Here is a 20,804-nt window from a genome sequence, read left to right on the forward strand (position 1 = left end):
GAAAATACATCAAGTTCTAACTAACAATGTAAGCTTCTGGAAAATGAGTGAGGAAAGAATGACACTGATTTTATTTATTTTTAAATATTAGGAACACTAACAATACATCATTAAGTAATGCACATCTCTTTTGGCACGTACTTTGGCATTTTGCTATGTTGTATTTACGAAGAGTAGAAATTACAGTTAAAAATTATTTAAAAGAATCTCATCAAGTTGTTGATCTGGTATACAATGTTTATTCATGTTTGCATGTTTGATTAGGCTAACCTCAACCTGTCTGACACCTTTCAGCAAGGATACTCTTTGGTATGACCGTGAATGTTTAAGTCTATATACTGTCCACTCTACCTGCACTCCACATTTGGATTAGCTTGTTGTAAAATGAAATGTCTGTTGTTTAGTTAAAGTTCAGCAGTAGAGATTCAGTGATGTATGTTACCCATTTCCATACACACAGTGAAGAATTACCAGATTGGCACCTGAGTGTTCATTATTTACTCAGACAGCCACCATTTATTATGCTATCACCAAGCTCCTCGTAGCTACTCCTGAAGGGATCTGCATGCAGACTTTGAGGTCTGTAGAGAGGAGAGACCTTATACCAAAAAAAGCACCAGAGCGCTGCAAATGGGGGAGTTGTCTCTGAGACAGCAGGATTAAAACATGGGTTATGAATCATGGGGAATGAAAATCCCTCCATTAATGCAAAAGTATTTTAGTTACTTTCACAGTCTCAAGCTTCAATTTACAAATAGAGACGTTAAGCTCTATGAAGAGCAAGATGGATATTCATGCTGCTTTTTTTTTTCTTGAGTACTAGAAAATAATTACTGCAGAATGTATTTCAACTGAGGCAGTAGCTACATCTTGCTGAAGCAGTCTTTCATGAAAAATGTCTGTTAAAGAAAAAGAAGGATTGACAAACTAAAGGCTTAGTTAGTGAAATAGCATTTAATATGAAGAGATGTGCCTCTAGACCAGGGAGACTCTGCACAGTATGGTGAGAGAGGTGGAAACTAGAGAACTGCTGATAGTTTTTCTACTTGCTATAATATACAGTACAAGTATCTTAGTTCAGATTCTCAATAGTGTTTAGATTTTCCTGTTGCTTCCACAGATACAAGGAAAAATACATCAGGAAAGACAAAGAGAAATCACTTTTTTTTTTTTTTCTTTTCCCCCTAATTAGTTTTCAAGTGATAGTACTACAGAAAGTCTTCCTCTGCCAATCTACTTGAATAAACTCCAGAAACCACATTGTGATACAGGTTGTAAGTAAGAAGTCTCACAATATTCATAAGGACATTGGATAGTTTAGTAAACAATTACAGGAATTACATTATGGATCCACTGTACCTACTGAAAGAATGCAGTGGAAATGTAGGAGTATAGGCTAAACAGAAAGAATTTGCAGCAGAGCAATTTAACCAAACTTAGCATTCCTGCAGTATAGAAAAATAAATAGGAAGTTCTAAAAAAAATAAATGTCTTCAACTCTGTTCAAGGTCTAGTTTGGGTCTGTTTTCAATAGGTGATTTAAACAAAGTTTTAAATTATCTGTAAAGGTCAGTTCAACTTCTCCTGAGTGAGATTCTCTGAATGTCACTATCAGTTAGCATTGCCTACCATCTTTGAGGATTGTTTCTCGCTCTGTGCCATCAATTTTCTGTCGTCCAATTAGGAAACTGGTAGTATCAGCAAAGTAAATGTAATTGGTTTCGGCATGGAAGTCCAGGGCACGAGGATTGACTAAGTTTTCTATAGGGATCATGTATTCATCAGATACTTTGGTATTCAGGTCCATTCCCCGTATTATTCCTGGGCGTCCCTTCCCATAAAAAAGAAACAATTCATTCTTTGGTCCTGCAAAAGAAAGATTACAAACATAAACAACTGATGCTGCCTAATCTTCTTTACAGTGCATAATGTCACTGTTTAATTAACCAGCACAATTAGTGGGGGAGCAGGAGCGTTATTCAATACCAAAAATTAAACTTTCATATATTCCAAAGGTATCTAAACTCAAGAAATCTAGCTAATTACATTACCTTAATTAAAATACAAATTACTTCAGTGAGCTGCTTACATCTAATTATTTTTTCTATAAAAGTTCACACTGAAAAGAAATGCTAGATCACAGAATAACTTTGCATCTAATGTAAAATGCACATATATAGCACTGCAGACATTTAATTTTACAATTCATTAGGATCTATCAGGGTAATGTAGACCACGACTGAAGCAATCATTAGATCTAACAAGACTGTAAACTTCAGCAAATTCAAAACACCATTTTTTTTTCACCTGAAGTTTCTCAGAAGCAAACAAAAAGTTACAGTAAAATTCTTTCAGATGGGAAGGAATATAACAAATTGACATGCTGACTTCCTTCATACTGAGATACAAAACATGGATACTGATATTTCCTACTTCTTTCTTTTACAATTTCATTAGGTAGGTTAATTTTGAATAACTGAAGTTTGTTAAGGAGATTTTCTTAAAGATACTTACAAAAATCCTTAATACTTCATACTATAAGTATAGCTCTTAAAATTGTCTAAAACATATTCTTTTCCCAATGCCTCTCAGTGTTGTTTTTTTTTTTTGCTGGAATTGTTCATGCAAACAGGGAGAAGATTGACTGAGGTCAAATGCAGTTATCTACCACCATCCATCAAAGCATTTAGTTGCATGCCTTTCTTTTGAACTAAATCAATGTCATTTGAACAAGAAATCAGACAAAAATAGACTCATAGAATCACAGAATGGTTTGGGTTGGAAGGGAACTTAAAGACCACCTAGTTTCCTCCCTCCCCCCCCCCCCCCCCCCCCGCCCATGGGCAGGGACACCTCCCACCAGACCAGGCTGCCCAAAGCCCTATTCAGGCTGGCCTTGAACACCTCCAGGGATGGGGCAGCCACAGCTTCTCTGGGCAGCCTGGTCCAGGGCCTCACCACCCTCTGAATGAAGAATTTCTTCCTATAAAATATAAATGCATAGTTTATACTTTAAAAAAGAGTAAAACTGGGAACTTGTGATGATTTTTTGAAGTCTTTTAAAGAGCATCCCTGATTTGTCACTTCTGTGAACTGTGAAACCATTTTAAGGAGTGAAAAGAGTAAATGAATCAAATGTCAAGTACACGTTGCAAAGCAGTTTTACCTGAAAACTGCCCATGTGACAGCGCATATTGTTATTGATTTCAAGTTAAACAACACATTAACTAAGACCTGAAATATTAGCATCTGGCAAACTGTTTGCTTTCAGTAACATACTTTTGCATGACCTGCCATCGCTTCCCAAGATGAAGCCAGTCCTGCAGCGACAAGTCCGTGTTTTGTAGTTGCTGCTGAGCAGACAGATGTGTGAACATCCCCCTGGCATTCCATATGGGTCCGCCTCACATGCATGGCTTCTGACTACAATGAGCAAAAAACAGCACAATGGAAATCCAGTTATGGTAAGATAACATTTCTATATGCATCAGCATGTAGAAAAATTTAGACAGGGAAAAAAGGGATTTTTTTTTTTTATCATGATAAGTCTTTCCTCACAATATAATTACAAAATAAGGTGTTTTTTAAGGTGATACCCAAAGGGGACAAATGCATATATCCAAAGGACCATCTTGTGCCTATCAAGCCTACCATGCTGTATGGGATAACTCCTTTCTGAATGAGTTTCTATAGAGTTGTTTGCTGGGCAACACTATGCTGAGTTATATGACTTTCTTTACCTTTATTTGTTTGTTTGATTCTTTTTGTTTGTTTGTTTGTTTTGTTTTGTTTGAGAGCAGAGTGAATCTCATGCCAAATACCCCATTCCAGTTCACTATTCATTCAACAACATTAGACAGCAAATTTCTGGGGGAGATACCTGTGCAGAAACTAAAGAACAAATTAAGTCTTGTAGCATTTTCCCCATATTTAGGACAGAAATCCAACTAAAGCACAGCTCTAAATTAGCAGATAAATATATAAAATACACTTTTAAAAATTATTTAAGGTAAATAAGATCAGAAAACAAAACAAAACAAAAACTATAGTTCTATTTTGCATTTACTACACTGAAGAGGACAACAGTATTTTAGCTCAAAAACTGCTTTTCCTATCTTTCTCCTTCCCCTCAAGCTTCTTAGTTGTTTTATTTATGTATTTTAAAAAAGTAGTCCAGTGGTTTAAGATCAGTATTGTTAAAGGTATACAGAAACTCTACCAAGTTCAGACAGCCTTTACAGCAAATCTTGACAAGCAACAAACATGTCCATTCAAAACAAAAGGAGCTGCAGAGTGAACAAAGGGCAAGAAAAACAGATTAATCACAGGATGTAATAAAAGATTACACTGTGCTCATGTCTCTCCTATACTATACTCAACCTCTCTGACTCCCTCAGGGGTACAAGAGGGAGGCCAATAGCAAGAAGAGAGTCTCTGCGGCCTCCTTCAGATGCTGACATCTGCAAAATCAATGCATTCAGATATAGAGTAAAAATTAGTTCACCCAATCAGTTATAGTTTGCTATCACTTCAGAAACATCTCTAAAAGCAGTCAGGCTCTTTAATAACATTGATGTTAATCACTAGAATTGGTGTGTTAGCTTTTACATCCCAACAGTCACAACAAGTATTCTAGTATTTACTGCTATCAGTCATATATTTTAAAAAAAAAAAAAAAGCTCATGAACTATTACTGTTAACATTGTTAACATTTTGGATCTTATTAACTTTGTGCAAAGTGCCCACAAATCATACTGATGTTCTGATATACAATCAGACCTATGATTCAAGTCATACGGACCTCAGAATTTGCTATTTGACCAAAAATTCTGAGATTTTAAAAGTTTTTCAGTATAGACTAAAACGGGGTTTTCTTTAACAAAAGTCAAAGACTGCATTTATCAAAGTGAAGGAAAACTTAACAACCATTTCCTGTCTCACCAATGACTCTGCTGACAGGCTGGAGGGCTACCTGACTACATCTCCATTCTTTTTGGCAACTCCAAAGACTGAGGGAAGGAATTTTGACTCTCTCAGGGGGTATAGCCTGTGCAGAAAGCAGGTCCAGAGAAACGAGGAATCTCCAAGGTCAGATACCTAACCAGGTGGGAAGTATTGGACACAACAATTTTGAGTGTTAAATTCTGAAAGGCTGAGTGTGTGGATCCAGAGCACTTGCAAACCAGGGCTCTTAGGCCGTTCTCCAAGCTGAATGTTCAGGAACCAGTAGTGATAGGAGGTCAGGGAAGGGTGAAAACTGGCAGTGAAGAAGACAGAAGACTAGGAAGATGAAGAAGTCACAGAGAGTTCTGCTGTAGTGTCAGATTTTCACTGCACCTTGTGTGACATCTTTATGGAAGAATAGTCTTCAACACACATTCACCTATTAACTCAGTTTACATTTCCTAGAAAGAGGAATTTTTATCTCACCTGCTGTTTGAGTTCTTTTCTGGTACACACGAATCCCTTTAGCATTGTCAAGTCTTGTAAGAGACTGAACATCAGTGCCATTATATCTGTTTATCTGTAAAATGCTGAAGTTATCTGAATTAAGTGCATATAAATAGTTTTCAAATACTGCCAAACCACAAAGATGCCTAACCTGGAAAAGAGAGAGAGGAAAAAAAATCATTATTTTGGCTGAATATTGTAGGTATAGCTATGTTTTATGAACATTAAATAATAATGTGAAATGCACATGGCAAACTACACAAAATAGTTTCTCAGTATGTTGATAAAATTAGTAAAAAATACACGGAAACTACACTACAAATGTAGTTCACACTCTTTTAATCGACAGTTTATAGTGACTAAAGTTTAATATAAGAAAGGAAGAAAAATAAGAGTATTTAGCAACCTGTATTCATTTAGCCTTTGAATTTCCTTGGTTCTCTGTCTTTTAAATTAAAAACACCTGCATACTGTGTTAAGCACAACAGTTTATATTAGTATTAACTAATATTAATTATTAATACCTAATATTAACTAATATTATTAACAACAATTCTCTAGCATTAACTAATAAATCTAGTAAATACAGATATTTAAAAGAGTTTATGAGTTGAATTAATGTATTTTTTCATTGTGATATAATCAAATACAGGTAAATAGTGCAGAATAGTCTATCTGAACTTTCTTTCTTTTTTTTTTTTAAGTAAATAAATAAAGACACAGTTTCCCAAGCTATACCTGTGATTCTTTTGTTTGATAGACTTGAATATGTTTTTCGTCACACTCTACTGCTTGTTTCTCAAAAAACAAATTCTAAAATTTTATTCATCTCTGATGCGCATGGGCACACTGATTAAAAATTACCTAAATTTAGTCAATTAGCCAGTAACAGCTCAGATATGATGTGTTCAATAATCTAGAGGTTATGCTTGATCTCTAGATTTGGAATATTTAAAATATCTCACTGAGCAATATTGAAAGCAAGAGTTGGCTGGCAGATGTTCACAAGCTGAATATCTTACTAGTGTAATCAATAAATTATTCACCACAAAGTATTTACTCAGCTGATTTACTCCCAAATTCAGACATACCTCACAAAAGAAAAACAAAAACAATCCAAAACCTGTTGTGCATCAAATATCATCAGTGCATCAGTCCTTCCTGGAAATTACCCCCAGCTGACCAAATCTTGCCATTGTATTCTGCTTTTAGCCATTTAAAAGAAAACAACTGAAATCAATTGAAGTATTTCATTAAGACCCAATAGAAATACAATCCAATTAGAGTAAGACCAGAGATAAAAAAGAAAACAGACTTGAAAATAATGATGAATCTGTACCAAATTGTTGAATTCTCCTCTGCATTATAATCCTCTTTCTTTCCTATTACCATTTGCACACAATTTAAAGCTTTATTATTTGACTCCCATGAGAGCTTTATATTTACAATATTAACAATGTGACTCTTTACAATGCACGTTATAATGCCTTAATTAATTTTTATTTAATTTATTCGTTTTGGCGGTTTTTACTTCTCATAAAGATTTTCAGCTATCTTATGCATGACTGGAAATGCTTGCTATAAAGAACAATCCTTTGAAAGCCATCCAGGCCATCAATCAGAAAGGCTGTATCATTTGGAAAGCATGCCTTTTGATATGCTTGTACTTATGAAATAAAGTTTAATCCCTAAAATTTCTTTAGAATACTTTGCTGATTATGCCAATTATTTGAGTTTTGGTAAACAGTATGTACCTAGAAGCAAATAAAGAATTACAGCAGAATAGGTAAATAGGTATCTGCATTTATTTTTGCACATCCTGTTTAACCTTAGGCAGAAGCAGATGTGCCCACACCAGCTCGAAGGATCTAAGTAGCAATCAGCCAATTGCTTGGTCTTTGCTAATTTTCCCTCAGTTTCCATGAGCCTTGCAACTGTGTGGAATTGCTACCTACTGCTCCATTCTCCACCCTGAAACAACACTACTGGATTGATATATTCCTGTTCAAAAACTCATACGGTCTTAGCATTTGTATTTATGACTCTGAACATCTGGATCAACTGGGAAAAACACCATTGCCATCAACAAAATATGATATAAGGGCATCCAGATTGGTCTGAAAAGATGAATATCTTTTGCTATTCTCCTGTTTCTTGAATATTCTTCTGTCTCTTAGTCTCCCCTTCCTGAACTGGCCATGATAACTTCCTGACGTTAATAATTCCCTAGTATATTTCCATTGCCTCATATTTTTTCTCCTGAAGTCTTTTACAATGAGGACTGACTTGCATGGTGCATTGTTAATGAAGCACTGAACGGAAGTTTGTTTATAGGTTGCAAAATATGCTAAAAACAAAAACCTGTAGAAAACAAAACATGTAGGTGGTTCTTTTAATGTCTAATGCATATGAAGCAAAAAGATTAAAAAATCTCAAATTACTGTTAGCATTATGCATGTTCATTTATTGGTATAATTTTCTTACATTTTCAAATAAATACCTACTTGTCTGCCTTTAATTACTGTATGTCTCTTTCTCCCTTCATAGTCTACAACTTCCACATTATCCAGATAGATGTCAACCCAGTACACATATTTATTGATGAGGTCTAGTGCAAGAGCAGTTGGCTGTTCAATTTTAGAGTCTACTATCCATGTCCTGTTCATTCCATCCATGTCACATCTCTCAACCTTGGCAACGTTTCCATAGTCTGTAAAGAAAAGCTTTCTGCAGAAAGAAAATAAAATGTTGTAAGTTTCAAAGGGTGTGAGCATTGTGCAAAGCTCCTGGTGGCACTATGCAAAATAAATTTTCATTCTTTGTTGTTTCAGGGTCTGTACCTAATCTACATTGACAATCAGTGATTAACAAAAAATTCAACACATCCTCTAGCAAATTCACAGTTACATGACATTTTCTTAAAGCAGAAGGTACAGAAGTTCTAAATGCATTTCCTTACACCACAGGTACACCCCTCATGTAGTACTCAATTTGTTTTTAAATGGTCAGTATACATATGTACAGAGACTATATTAGTACGTTAAATATATCTATATATCCACTATTTATTAAAAATATGGTAAGATAGTTATAAGTACCAGAGAGTGGCAAAACCATGAAGCACTTGGATGGTTTGTAGAACAATTTGTTACATACAAGGTATTACAAATACAGTGATCCACACCATCAGGCTTTTGAAAATATGTTTCTAAAGATGCATTAGGCTGTAGTGCATTTATATCACCTTGGAATATTCAGGACAGGACTACCAACTATAAAAAAATTTTTTAAATATTTCCACAAATCCAATCAGCCATTCCATTAAGAGTAATAGGAAACTATCTAAGATGTAAAAATTCCTAGTGAAGATTCTCAACCCAATCCTTCATTAGAATTCAGTAGATTTAGTACACACAAATCAATCCTGATTAACCTGACAATATTTTAACTAGATTAACTACTTGTGAGATTAAATTGCACTTATTATCAAAGACCGCCTTGTCATGATTTTAACATGTTATAAAGAATAATATGATTCCAGAGGGAATGTTACTTAAACTACCTGGAGAATCAGGATTTCATTTGCAAATGAAGTGAATTATCTCCTAGTTATTACCATTTCTGGTAATAACACTGCATCAACACTATATAAGGCGTGTTTATGTTGAAAAGCAGTAATTTATAGCCTTGTAACATCTCATAGAAATTCAGCATTGTAGTATGTTTTAAGCTAGAAAGAATACATGGTTGCTGAATAGCTAAATGAGACCCATGTCATTTATTATTAATATCTTCAAATAAATAAGAATACAATTTAAATGTAGTTAAAGAGTGTTTCATTGGAAAAATACACAAATTAGAACATCAGTAAAAATATTGAAGGCATAAGAATTATCTGTAAGTACAGCAGCTGTCAAATGTTAAAATGAATTGATCACAGAATCATAAAGTAGGACTTGAGGAGAATTTGAAAGGTCAAGTAGTCCATCACAAGGCCATAAGGCAGAGTAAACTTTACCTATAACATTCTTGAGGGATAACTCCATTCCTGACTGGGAATCTGATTAATCAAAATAGTTTTGAATTCCTGTCTCGTCCTTTGTTGTAATTTTGTATCCCAGCTGTACTTTAAGAGCATTTTAAAAAGCACACATTTAACATTCTGGCCCATATAATCAAAATGTGCACGCTACAGATGATATGCAAAGTAAAAAAATATGTCTGCAAAGCAAATATTTCATTTGGAATGAAAACAGCCAAAAAACAAACAAACAAACAAAAAACTATGTGACTATCTGTGTGTATATGTATTTAATCAGCAATAACAAAATCAATACCTATTACATTTAAAATAAGTTGTTAAAGCATTACATGTACTCTAGTTGACAATCTTTACTTTTGGGGATCAGATGTGGATTATTTAATGGAACTTTATATCTCAAGATTCAATTATTCAAATCAAAGCTCATTTTGCAATCACAGAACCAAACTGTGTTGTTGCTGAGATCAAACACACATACATCTGTATGCATTTCTGCATATATATATACACATATGTGTATACATATGCATATATATATACACACCTACATGTATATCTCTGTTGGTGTATATATAGATCCTTTTATATATACGTACATACGCAGAGCAGCTACAAAGACCTGAAGCTTGACTTCAAGCTGACTCTTCACTTGATTGCTTAGTGCACAGTATTCTTGCACAAGATTAATGTTTCTATGTGATGTCAGAAAACAAACTAATTCACAAGTTAGAAATGATAATTCTTTGCCTTTTGCAGCTATTTCTCTCTGGGCCATTTACAACAAATCTCTTTTTAGTTCAGAAAAAAACTGTATGTCAAAACAAATAGATACAGTAAAGAGAATCTAATTTAAGTTGCTTGTCCACCTTTCAGGGATGGTGAGGTCATTTCTTAATTTTCTAAATACCTGGTTTACATTAACACCATTTGTGCTACGGGAGCTATCATGACTTAATGTGTAAATAAGATACTTTTTATTTTAAAAATAAGGACTCTTCTCCTGAAGACTGACAGTAATAAAACTTTATCTTTTAATATAGAGGCAAAAGATAGAACAAGAAAATAATTGCCTAACTGCTGTTGTATGATCAAAGCATACTGAAAATTAAATTAAGGAAATTAGATACTTTACCATGTAATCTTGAAATACAATTCTGTATTTTAATACTAGTAAAGATTTTTAGAATGAGGTTTAAATCAGAATTGCATTTCTAACACATGAAGCTGACCCACAATTACACTGTCTTTCCTTTCCTTGGGAGTTCTCAAAAATATGTTGTAGTGGTATTTATTGCAACTTAGACTAATTCTCCTGCTCACAAATGATGCTGGAGTTGCTTATCCATTTTCAGCAGAGGATGGTGAAATCTTTCATCAAGTCACAGAGCAATTTCAGAATGAATACCATTTGCATTTGCCTGTACAACCCAAGCACTACGCATTAGTACTGACCTTGAGGGACCAGCTCTAACAGGGACAGGGAGACCTGTGTTCACTACAGCCCTTATAACCCGAGACTACCAATGAGGATGCTGTCTGGGGCAGCTACAAAATAGTAAAAATGATGGCAGTAAACTGATTTTTTTAAGGCATTTCATTCTTTGAGAGTTCCAGACATCTTCACGCACAGAATTTCTGAATAATCTCCCAGCTCCTTGAAACTGTCCAAGATGCATATTCTGCTCATTGGTAATTAAGACTAAGAGGGGTCATATTCTTCATCAAGTCCAGGTGCTTTGCAGGCATCAAATATTACTCTTTTTTCAAACTTCTCAAACTCATTAAAGTATTTTGCTGTTTTGTCCCAATGATTCTTTCAGAATTCTCTTCCAGAATGGTTTGTTCTAACAGGTATGAATCTACATCTAATAATTTAATGACAATTTCTTCAAGACTAAATTATAATCTAATGATTTTTGCAGCACACATATTTGGCTTAAACAATTCTTTTCACCTGTCTTTCCCTCTGGATGTATTTCTCTATGGCAATCAAATTCTTCCACTGTCTACTGAGCAGCTAGAGCTAAGCAAACAAAGTCAATCTGTCTCATCTCATAAGGCAGGCTTTTTATGTTGCCCTTCTCTGCAGTTATTACAATTTTAGGTCATGTTATTGACCAGTGCATGGTCAGCACTGGATACGGTGTTCCAGAGAGGAGCTTGCTGGTGTCTATACAAAGGCACTGTAACTTCCCTGCATCTGCTGGAGATTCATCCATCACTGCATGGCATTTGCTATTTTCACAGCTCTATTACACTGCTGATTTACAGTCATCCTATCACCAGCTATTACATGCATCCTCCTCCCTCTGCTGATTTCCCAGTTTTCAGATGACTTTCTTCAGGCTATGAAGTGTAACCCGTTCCATAACTGAACAGCTAAGTCTTAAAAACTTATGGTTGGAGTTTTTCCAATAAGAGTGATTTCAGCTAGGAAAACACAGGGATTACTCCCCCACCATCTGAACAACAAAATCTCTGTAACATTTCAAAATATCTTCAAATGACAAACCCATCGACTGCAAACAACAGTAAAGTCATGTTACCAAATAAAAACAAATTCTAAAGAATGCCATCAGCAGACAACAGTAACAGTGGGTTTCCCAGTCCCTGTTCTTATACCTGTGGTAACAGATTCATCTTCCCTTCCCTTCCCTTCCCTTCCCTTCCCTTCCCTTCCCTTCCCTTCCCTTCCCTTCCCTTCCCTTCCCTTCCCTTCCCTTCCCTTCCCTTCCCTTCCCTTCCCTTCCCTTCCCTTCCCTTCCCTTCCCTTCCCTTCCCTTCCCTTCCCTTCCCTTCCCTTCCCTTCCCTTCCCATCACCCCCTCCCCCAACTAATAAGATGGGTCTTAAGAGGCCTGCTGCTCTTTTCTGACAGAAGACATCTTTCCTGAATAGGAATTTCCTTTCAGACCCAGACAGTTACTTTCTTCAGCTGTAAAACATTATATGCCTCCCTTATCGCTGTTGTTTATTTCCCCCAACTTCTTTTTTTGTCACTTACTTCTCTTTTCCAAGCTTTCAATCACAGCATTCATGATCTGCCTATCTCATTAGCCTTGAAAGAAATATGTGCCCATCATAAAGCTACATTTGGCCATTTGAATGACAGAAATCTTAACTTCTTATGCACCTAAGAAGCCATATAATGGATAGCACAATCAGACAATTTTCAGGGGACACAATCTCACAATTCTGCAACTCTTTGGCAAAGAAAAATAAAAAATGCATGGAACAATACATGATATGATGAAACAATTTGCAAGTTTTTTTCCTGACACATACAACTGTGCTTCACGGTTGAGTTTATTTGTGTCATTATTATTTTTCATTCTTTATTACCCTCCTCAATCTCTCATTCCTCTTTGTAATAGGAAAGAGGTACACTCGTAACCATGTCCAGAAGCTTATGTATTCAGCTGCCAGGTCCCAGACTTTAAATTGTTCCCTGGACAACATGCAAGCCAGCCTATTTGTAGTTCTTATAGATCCTCTAACTCCCAAGTTGGCTCTTAAACCTCAGGTGTTCCTTCAATGCATCTCTGGAACTGGAATGTGTTATCATACAGTAACCTAAATCCCCCATGACAACAAGCAAAGGACAGTTTCAGGAATGCAAGACAAACAAATGTAGAAAATAAACTATCACATATCTGATTGCACATTGTGATTTAAGACCAAATGAATGAGTGGGCTGGGTAGCAAAACAGTCACAGCCTATCCTCAGGCCAGGGCTGGAGGAGACCTGGGTGCCTCAGACTCTCTCGTGGGGTACCTCGGTCTCTCCCTGTCCTCTCACCTGGGTCACTCCAGATGCCCTGAGTTTTAGGAGTCATTAGAGAAAGCCCAGATCTCAAATGACCCCTTCAAACTCTCACAGTGCCTGACTGACTGGACCAGCACCAGCACTTTGCTTGTCTCAAAGAAATCCACACCTCCACAACTTTCCCAGTAACTGATATGCTATTTTCACTCAAGGTTTTTCCTCTGCTTCCACATCCTATAGGGTTACCTAAAGCTCACGTTTACACTGTTGTCAGTGAGGCCCAACCCATGGAAAATGCCACACAGCAGTCAAATGACAGTGAAAATACCACTTTCTGCCTCCACATCTTCTCTCTTCCTCTGGTTTTCTGTTACCTGAGATAAGGGTTTGTTAGCATAAGCACTACGTGGTAGGAAAAAAAATAAGGCTTACAAATGTACTGACATTTAAAAGATAGCACATTCTACTTAAGCTGAAGAACCAGAAAAGTTGTTCTTCTGAAGTACTTACAGGTTCACTAGCTTAGTTTCAAAAAGATGGAAACTGCTGGGGTAGATTTTGAAGGAAGAATGAGAAAGAGCTTGGTGGTTCATGGGGCAGAGTCAAATGCAATGAAGTTTCAGCAGGTGTAAATTAATATAATGTATACAGAGAGAAGGCCGCTTTCTTAGACAAAGTTACTGCCGTGGACCAGATCTATTCAGATTAAAGGAAAAGATTTGCAGTATATCTCAATAGGAGTTGAAAGGGGGGTATTTAATTTCCAGAAATTACACCAAAAGGATCATTATCAAGACAGAAAGCTTCTAAGATATTCTGTTAATCTTGGGAGAAGTCTTGTTTAATGAAAAAAAAAACTAACTGTATGCTTTGGAATGTACGAGTGGTGCCAAGTTATCGGCTTTTTTTCTCACTTTGAGGAGGGATTACAGCATGGGAAAAACTCTGAATTAGAGTATCAGATATGGGATGAAATTTAATAACATGAAATAAATAATAATAATAATAAAATCTGTTTTAAAACTAATAAGCAGACCTTTGGAATTGATTGGCACCAGCCAGATACACTCTAGGACACACTGTAAATACAGCAAGATACACTGCAGGATAACTAAAATTATGCAGACTGTGATGAACAGGGAACCTTCTTTGGAAGAGGTGATCAACTAATTAAATAAAATGACTGCATGAAAATATCTGTGAAATGCTCCACTGGTAAACTAAAGCTTGTGGTATCGGGTGATCTTTTAGCTGTATGCTCAGAAGGGGACTGTCATGTAGTCTTGTATATGATTTCTTCTGCATGTAACCTAAATGAATGTAATTTGATTTAAATAAAATTGCACTTAATTAATAGTATGTTTTATAGCATGGTGCAGGAACATTTTTTCCTTTTTGACATTTAAGCTCATTCCTGGACTCAGTAGTTCTCTTTTTCATCTGCATCTAAAGGAAAATATATCAGCCACAGTGACTTGACACATGGTGGTAAATGAACCATGGTCATTAGCGTACCAGATGAGTCTTAGGTACTTGCTTACACATCAAATTTAAAACATTTGCTACATTTTGGGCAAAAGCCCTTTGGATTTGGGCTTATTATTATTATTATTTTATTTTATTTTTCCTAGTACAATGCAGCATCCAACACTGTAAGAATAACTTCACCTTGAAAATTCATGCTATTTTAGTATTTTAGCAGGAGTAACAACCAGGAGTTTCTCCAGTGTCATGTTTTATCTTTTGTAGCTGTTTTTGGAATTAAATGTTGAGTGGGTATTTTGGGGGCTCATAGGAGTGAAATTCTATTACAGCTCCTCCCTGATTTCTGTAAAATAACGGGAATAACACACATTTCAAATGTTCATAATATTTTGGATTTATAGTAATGAGCGCAAATAGTAAAATAATAATAGCATCTTCTCATAGGGAGCTGTAGATTCAGTGTCACACAGGAAGCAGCAAAGTGCTGAACAGATAGAAATAAAACTCGGTTAGACAACTCCTTTGCACTGCACAGAGCCTAGCTCAAACACACCATTTGTTCCACAACAGAACATAGGCAAAAACAGCAAAACCACAACCAAAAGCCTTAGGGGGAACATTTGTAATAAAATATCTTTTTAAACAGAAAGCACCAGTTCAAACAAAAGTTTTCTTATTTGCTTTAACACAGACAGCAGCTTGAGCAAGGAACAGGGTAAGCAGGTGTGAATTTGGGAAGGGATTAAAATCCTATCTGGTTCACTGAAAAGGTAGCTACAAATTGTGACAATCCATCTGGTTCTTAATGAACAGAGCAACACAATGCAGGAGAAGAGAAAAATACTGCAACTATTTTTTCTTTTTTTTTTGCTACTCTAATTGCACATCATTAGAAACAGACCTAACACAAAACAAAATTTGCCTTCCATCAGCAGGAAGAAAAAAAAAAAAAAGAGAACACCTCGATATCGTTTCCTTAGACACACAGAAATGTGCATGTTCAGAAGTGTTATAAAGTGAATGTAACACGATAACTCAGGACTGTGATTTATTACATTGCTTCAATTGAATGCATGCCTGTTGTTTTACCTTATCGGGACAAAATCCTGCATAGAATTTATCATGTTTGATTCTTTCCTTTTCACTTTTGAGGGGATAAAAGCCTTCATTTTCTTTTTTCTTAGGAATGACAATCAAATGTACAATTTTTTAAAGGTCATAACGACCCTTAAAAAGTTTTGCATCCTTCATTTTCCACCAAAATAACTCTCCAATCTACCATTTCTGAGTGCAGCAGCAATAATATATGACAGTAAGATGTACAGTTAACTTTCTTTCTTATGATATCTTTACACAGTTCCATTTTTCTCTCACAAGCTATACTTCACACACAAAGTAAATATGGAGCAAACCCATATGCAGCGCACTATGTTCTCCTTCTTGCTGCACATATGAATTGAGGCATGAATTTCTGTATGTGCTAAAAAACCTACATCTGAAATACAACAACAATAAATCAAAAGACAAACACCCACAGAAATGAAAATCCAATTCATAGGTTTTGCTACAGAATACAAATGAAAAGAAACTTTGTGTTACATTCATTCTTGCCAAAATAGTTAAATTCATTTTTCCCCGGCTAATATCAAGATTAAAGTGATAAGACATAATCTTGAAAAACCGCATCCTTTAGCATATACCATAGTTATTCTTGCTTTATCTGCCATTCTGCCTAAATACAATTCAATACCCTTTAATTGAAGCAATGTAATTACCTTGAATAATTTTGTGCAGCATTGGTGCATTTTCATCACATATTATCTTTATTCTGAAGAAAAAGATGTTGTCTGTATTTTGAAAATTTATTCCAAATATAAAATTCTAGGAAGTCAATCAAATGTCTTTTATGTCTATGTCAATGTTTTTTTCTTAAAAATATGCAAAGGTTTAATAAATGTTATTTTTAATTGCAAGACACATTGCAGATGTATTTAGGGCCTCATTAAGGCTCTTGAACATTACTATTTAATTCATCCAGTTGTGTGCTTCTACAAACTCATCAGTTAAAGTAAGAATAAAGAACCATTGATTATTCCCATTTTATCAGAAACCAGCTGTGCCAAATTACTGTGTTGATCCACTGGGAAAATTCAGTTTTTAAAAACACTCAGACTGTCCTGTAACATGGCTTTCTATAACCACTTAAGTAGACTTTTAAGACACAACAGCCAAATAATAACAAAAAGTCTATTTTTTTAATATAGTCTATATAAACCCCAAAATATTTCACACACAGACTTACATATTCATAAAATATGTGTTTACACCCAAATCATGCACACACTTCTCTTAAAATCTGTAACTGAGCATGGAGAGAACATGATGCTGAATACAGTTCTTGGATTATCTTAACTAATTATTTCTGAGGATTAGATGGTCATTTTAAACTGCTCTGTATTTTATGAGATGTGCAAGACACGGTGAAATAATTTTGCCAAAGAAAATTAAAATTCTGTTTTCATTGGAAACTCAGGGTCTGACATATCCTTAAAAAAAACAACTAAAGAGTTCTTTTCAGTGTAATATTTCATATTATTCTGCTTAGAATGATTTCTGGAACAACAAAATGGTGCAATTTGACCATTTATAATACTTACATGAAAACAAGTACATAGCAGAACATGCACACTCAAAGACTTATTTTCGAAGGTTTAATTAGTATTGTACCGAAGTGTTCTCAGATAAATAGCCAGAACACAGTACTTTTCCTGATGCTATTTATTTTTCACGATATATTATTATACGCACTCAGACTGTTTTTTTCTTCAACTCAGTAAACAGCCTTTTCCTTTAGCTGAAAAGAGAAAATGTTGAAAATTGCTTTTAAAAAATAGGATTTGGGGAAAAAAAAAAAATGAAGAAGAAAAAAAGAAAGTTTTGTTAATTGTTCAGTACTTACAGGGAAAAAATAAAATAAAATAAAATAAAATAAAATAAAATAAAATAAAATAAAATAAAATAAAATAAAATAAAATAAAATAAAATAAAATAAAATAAAATAAAATAAAATAAAATAAAATAAAATAATAAAATAAGAACCATGAAAGTGTGCCTGACCTCCAGCCTGGTGAGATTCAGGCTAACAGGAAAGCAGGCTGGAGCGTGCTACAGCTCACTAAGTTCAGCTAAGGAGCAAATGCAGACAACACTGGCAGTAGCCAGCTTTTTAAAAATGGTTGTGTAGACAGAGTGGGCTATTATTTCACAAACATAATCCTGCTTCTCAAGGGTTTTTCTTTCTCAGAATTTGAGACATGACCCTTTCAATCCAGTATGAGGAATTTTAGGTTTGTGAACTGTTTGGCACTATGAAATGCAAAACTAAATATTCAGTTTGGGATTTAAAGTTACGCTTTCTACATCACCTACATCAATCACTACAGATTTCTGTTTTAAATTAAGAATGCTAGGTTTTCAAACTTGTGATTTCTGTCAACCTAATTCAATTTGCATTAGAGTTATAGAGAATGGAAAAGGAAGCATTGTTTGCAATATTAATTTATTTAAATATTTATTATTAATGTGAAAAATACATTTTAACAGTTCTTCCTCATTGGTATTTTATGACCTATGCCAGACTAAATGTCAGTAATAACTGGCATTTGAGAAGCTGTCTCATCCATCTCATACAGAAAATGCTACAATAATCATCATTACAGGGGATTATATTAAAGTAATCAAAAATCCAGTTTGCAAGCTTTAGGAACCTCGGGGCTCCTCCTTTGCATGCAGAACTGGAGAAAGGCTAGGATTATACTCACAGGTGTAGTCTTTAGGTCCCAGAAGCTTCAGACCCCAGCTTTTAAAACTGATGATTTCAGGTCATGATAAATTAGCTCTACACAGCAAGGGTTGAATTTACTCTCCAACAAATTCGTGAATGGAAAATGTATCAGTGGCTTTCAAACCCAATGACGTGTTTCTAACTCTGGAAATCACAAAGTTGTAGACCGGTGGAAGCTGACTGCTTTTCTGTGGGAACTACTACTGCGGTTCTAAGCATCCTTTCACTACAGCAATGAGAAGACACACCTTAAAGAACAGTGACAGCAGTTCTTCAATACCACTGGCCTCACAGCTCCTGATTTTTAGATTAAAGCATTAAATAAAATTAATGACACCAAAGTGGAAGATGATCTTGGAGAAAGACAGGCCATTCTGTGCAATAACTGATTTGACAAAAATTACACTTAAAAATGTATTTTAAACACACATATAATAATTAACATATACACTATACTTCAACGCAATCTTTATATATGCTAATAATCTCACCTTATGCCAAAGGTGAGCAAATACATCTCATATTTGATCCACAGAAGCAAATACTGCTAACACAATGAATTGTTGTGTTGCTGTTGTGCACATGGCTATTTAGCATAGCCCAGAATACAAGATACAGTTGATATTTGACAGCAATGGACAGATCATTATCGCCATATGCAGCTTTCCTTTGTAACAACACACTAGACGTTACAGGTTAGGGAATTACTCCAATCTAACTGATTATTCTACTCCTTGAGCAGCAATGAGGAGGTACGCAGGCTCACCAAGAGAAACATGTACAAGCTGTGCAAAATAAAATAAAAATAAGATTCTCATACAACACTTCCACATTTCTATTTAGAAATCATCCTTCATTAATATAACTATTTTTTAAGGTAACAAGTTCCAAAGTGAACATTAGAACTTGTCCTAGCTCCTGAGGTTCTGACCAAGTATCTTCTGCTGGAGAAATTGCTTCAGACACTGCAAGTTAACAAAGTTGTGCAAGTCTTGTTAACGGCACATCTTTATGCACGTCTGCAGAGCCCGTAAGCTCTGCACCATGGATTCTTAGCTAGAGCATTATTTTATGTCAGCAACAACTGAATTACTTGATGCCATGCCTCCTGTTGGCATTTAGCAGCTTGTAAAGAAAAACAGGCAGTTCATCTTACCCATTAACTGCCAACTAAGCGAGTCATTTTGTCCCCAGAATTGTATTACAAGTTAAATTAAAAACAAAAACAAGGGCTGGTCTGAAACAAAGATCACAGACAAGGAATTATCAAGTAAATAGAAAGAAAAAAAAAAAAAAAAAGAAAGAAAAGCATGATTTATACAGAATCATAATATTTGAAAGTCAATTGGAAATATTGTATTTGTTATTTTATCTCTTCTGAGATCAAAGACTCTTTAAATCTTTCTGATGTATTGTTCTTAAGGTGTTACAAAAAAGAACTTGGTGTTGGTTAAATGACTAGTAAATTGGTCGTACTCCACCATGGAAAAGACTCCAGTGTTTTGTTGTTGTTACTCCATCCTTAATGTCTTAACCTTTAATTTGCAGCAGCTAGTCATAGCAGGAAGGTAGTATTATTTATATTACTACTAATAATTAGTGCCTAATTACTAGAACTAATAAAAAAATGGATAGAAAAGTGACTGATATAAATACAGGAGATAGAGCTCATGAATGCTGATTTGAAACACAAATACATAAACGACAGCACGATTTCCATTTTGACTTCCAAAGATTGCCACAACTGAGAGCTCACTGGTGACTTATGCCATTACTAGTTATATCTCCACTGTGACAGAGAAGTTACACAAATACTAACGGGCCAAAAAGGGCCATGTATGCTGCTTTAGTTAGCAAATGTTTTCCTAACATTTTCCTCAAACTTTTACTGAATGCAAAAAAAAAAAAAAAAAAAAAAAAAAAAGTCTTTCATTACTCTGCAAGCAACCCACTAGCTTTAGGAAAAATAAATAAATAAATAAAATAAATAAATAATGAAATAAAAATATAAAAACCCTGAAGTACCAGGTGCTGCTTACTTCTTAGTCACAGTAATATTGTAACATCCGCTGATTTCCTGCTTAAAAACAAACAAGCAAACAAAACAAGCCACCTGTCCACCAATAACTACATTAAGAACTACAACCTAATGACCTGCAATACTAGTTCTGCATGTAGCTAATAAGTCAAGAAAAAGTAATTAGGCTCTGCAGAGCC

General features: G+C 35.1%; 1 protein-coding gene across 1 annotated transcript in view; it reads right to left on the minus strand.

Moving 5' to 3' along the window:
* LRP1B (LDL receptor related protein 1B) overlaps positions 1–20,804 on the minus strand; it is a gene marked incomplete at both ends in the record, with an annotated part of 666,837 nt that overhangs the window by 244,000 nt on the left and 402,033 nt on the right. Inside the window, 4 exons of the mRNA XM_082763005.1 lie at positions 1,630–1,866; positions 3,280–3,423; positions 5,431–5,602; positions 7,956–8,178. Coding sequence (XP_082619131.1) covers positions 1,630–1,866; positions 3,280–3,423; positions 5,431–5,602; positions 7,956–8,178 — 776 coding nt within the window. The remainder of the gene's footprint in view (positions 1–1,629; positions 1,867–3,279; positions 3,424–5,430; positions 5,603–7,955; positions 8,179–20,804) is intronic.

The sequence above is a fragment of the Aythya marila genome (genome assembly GCF_965140915.1).
Source record: "Aythya marila genome assembly, chromosome: 6".
Classification (NCBI taxonomy): Eukaryota; Metazoa; Chordata; class Aves; order Anseriformes; family Anatidae; genus Aythya; species Aythya marila.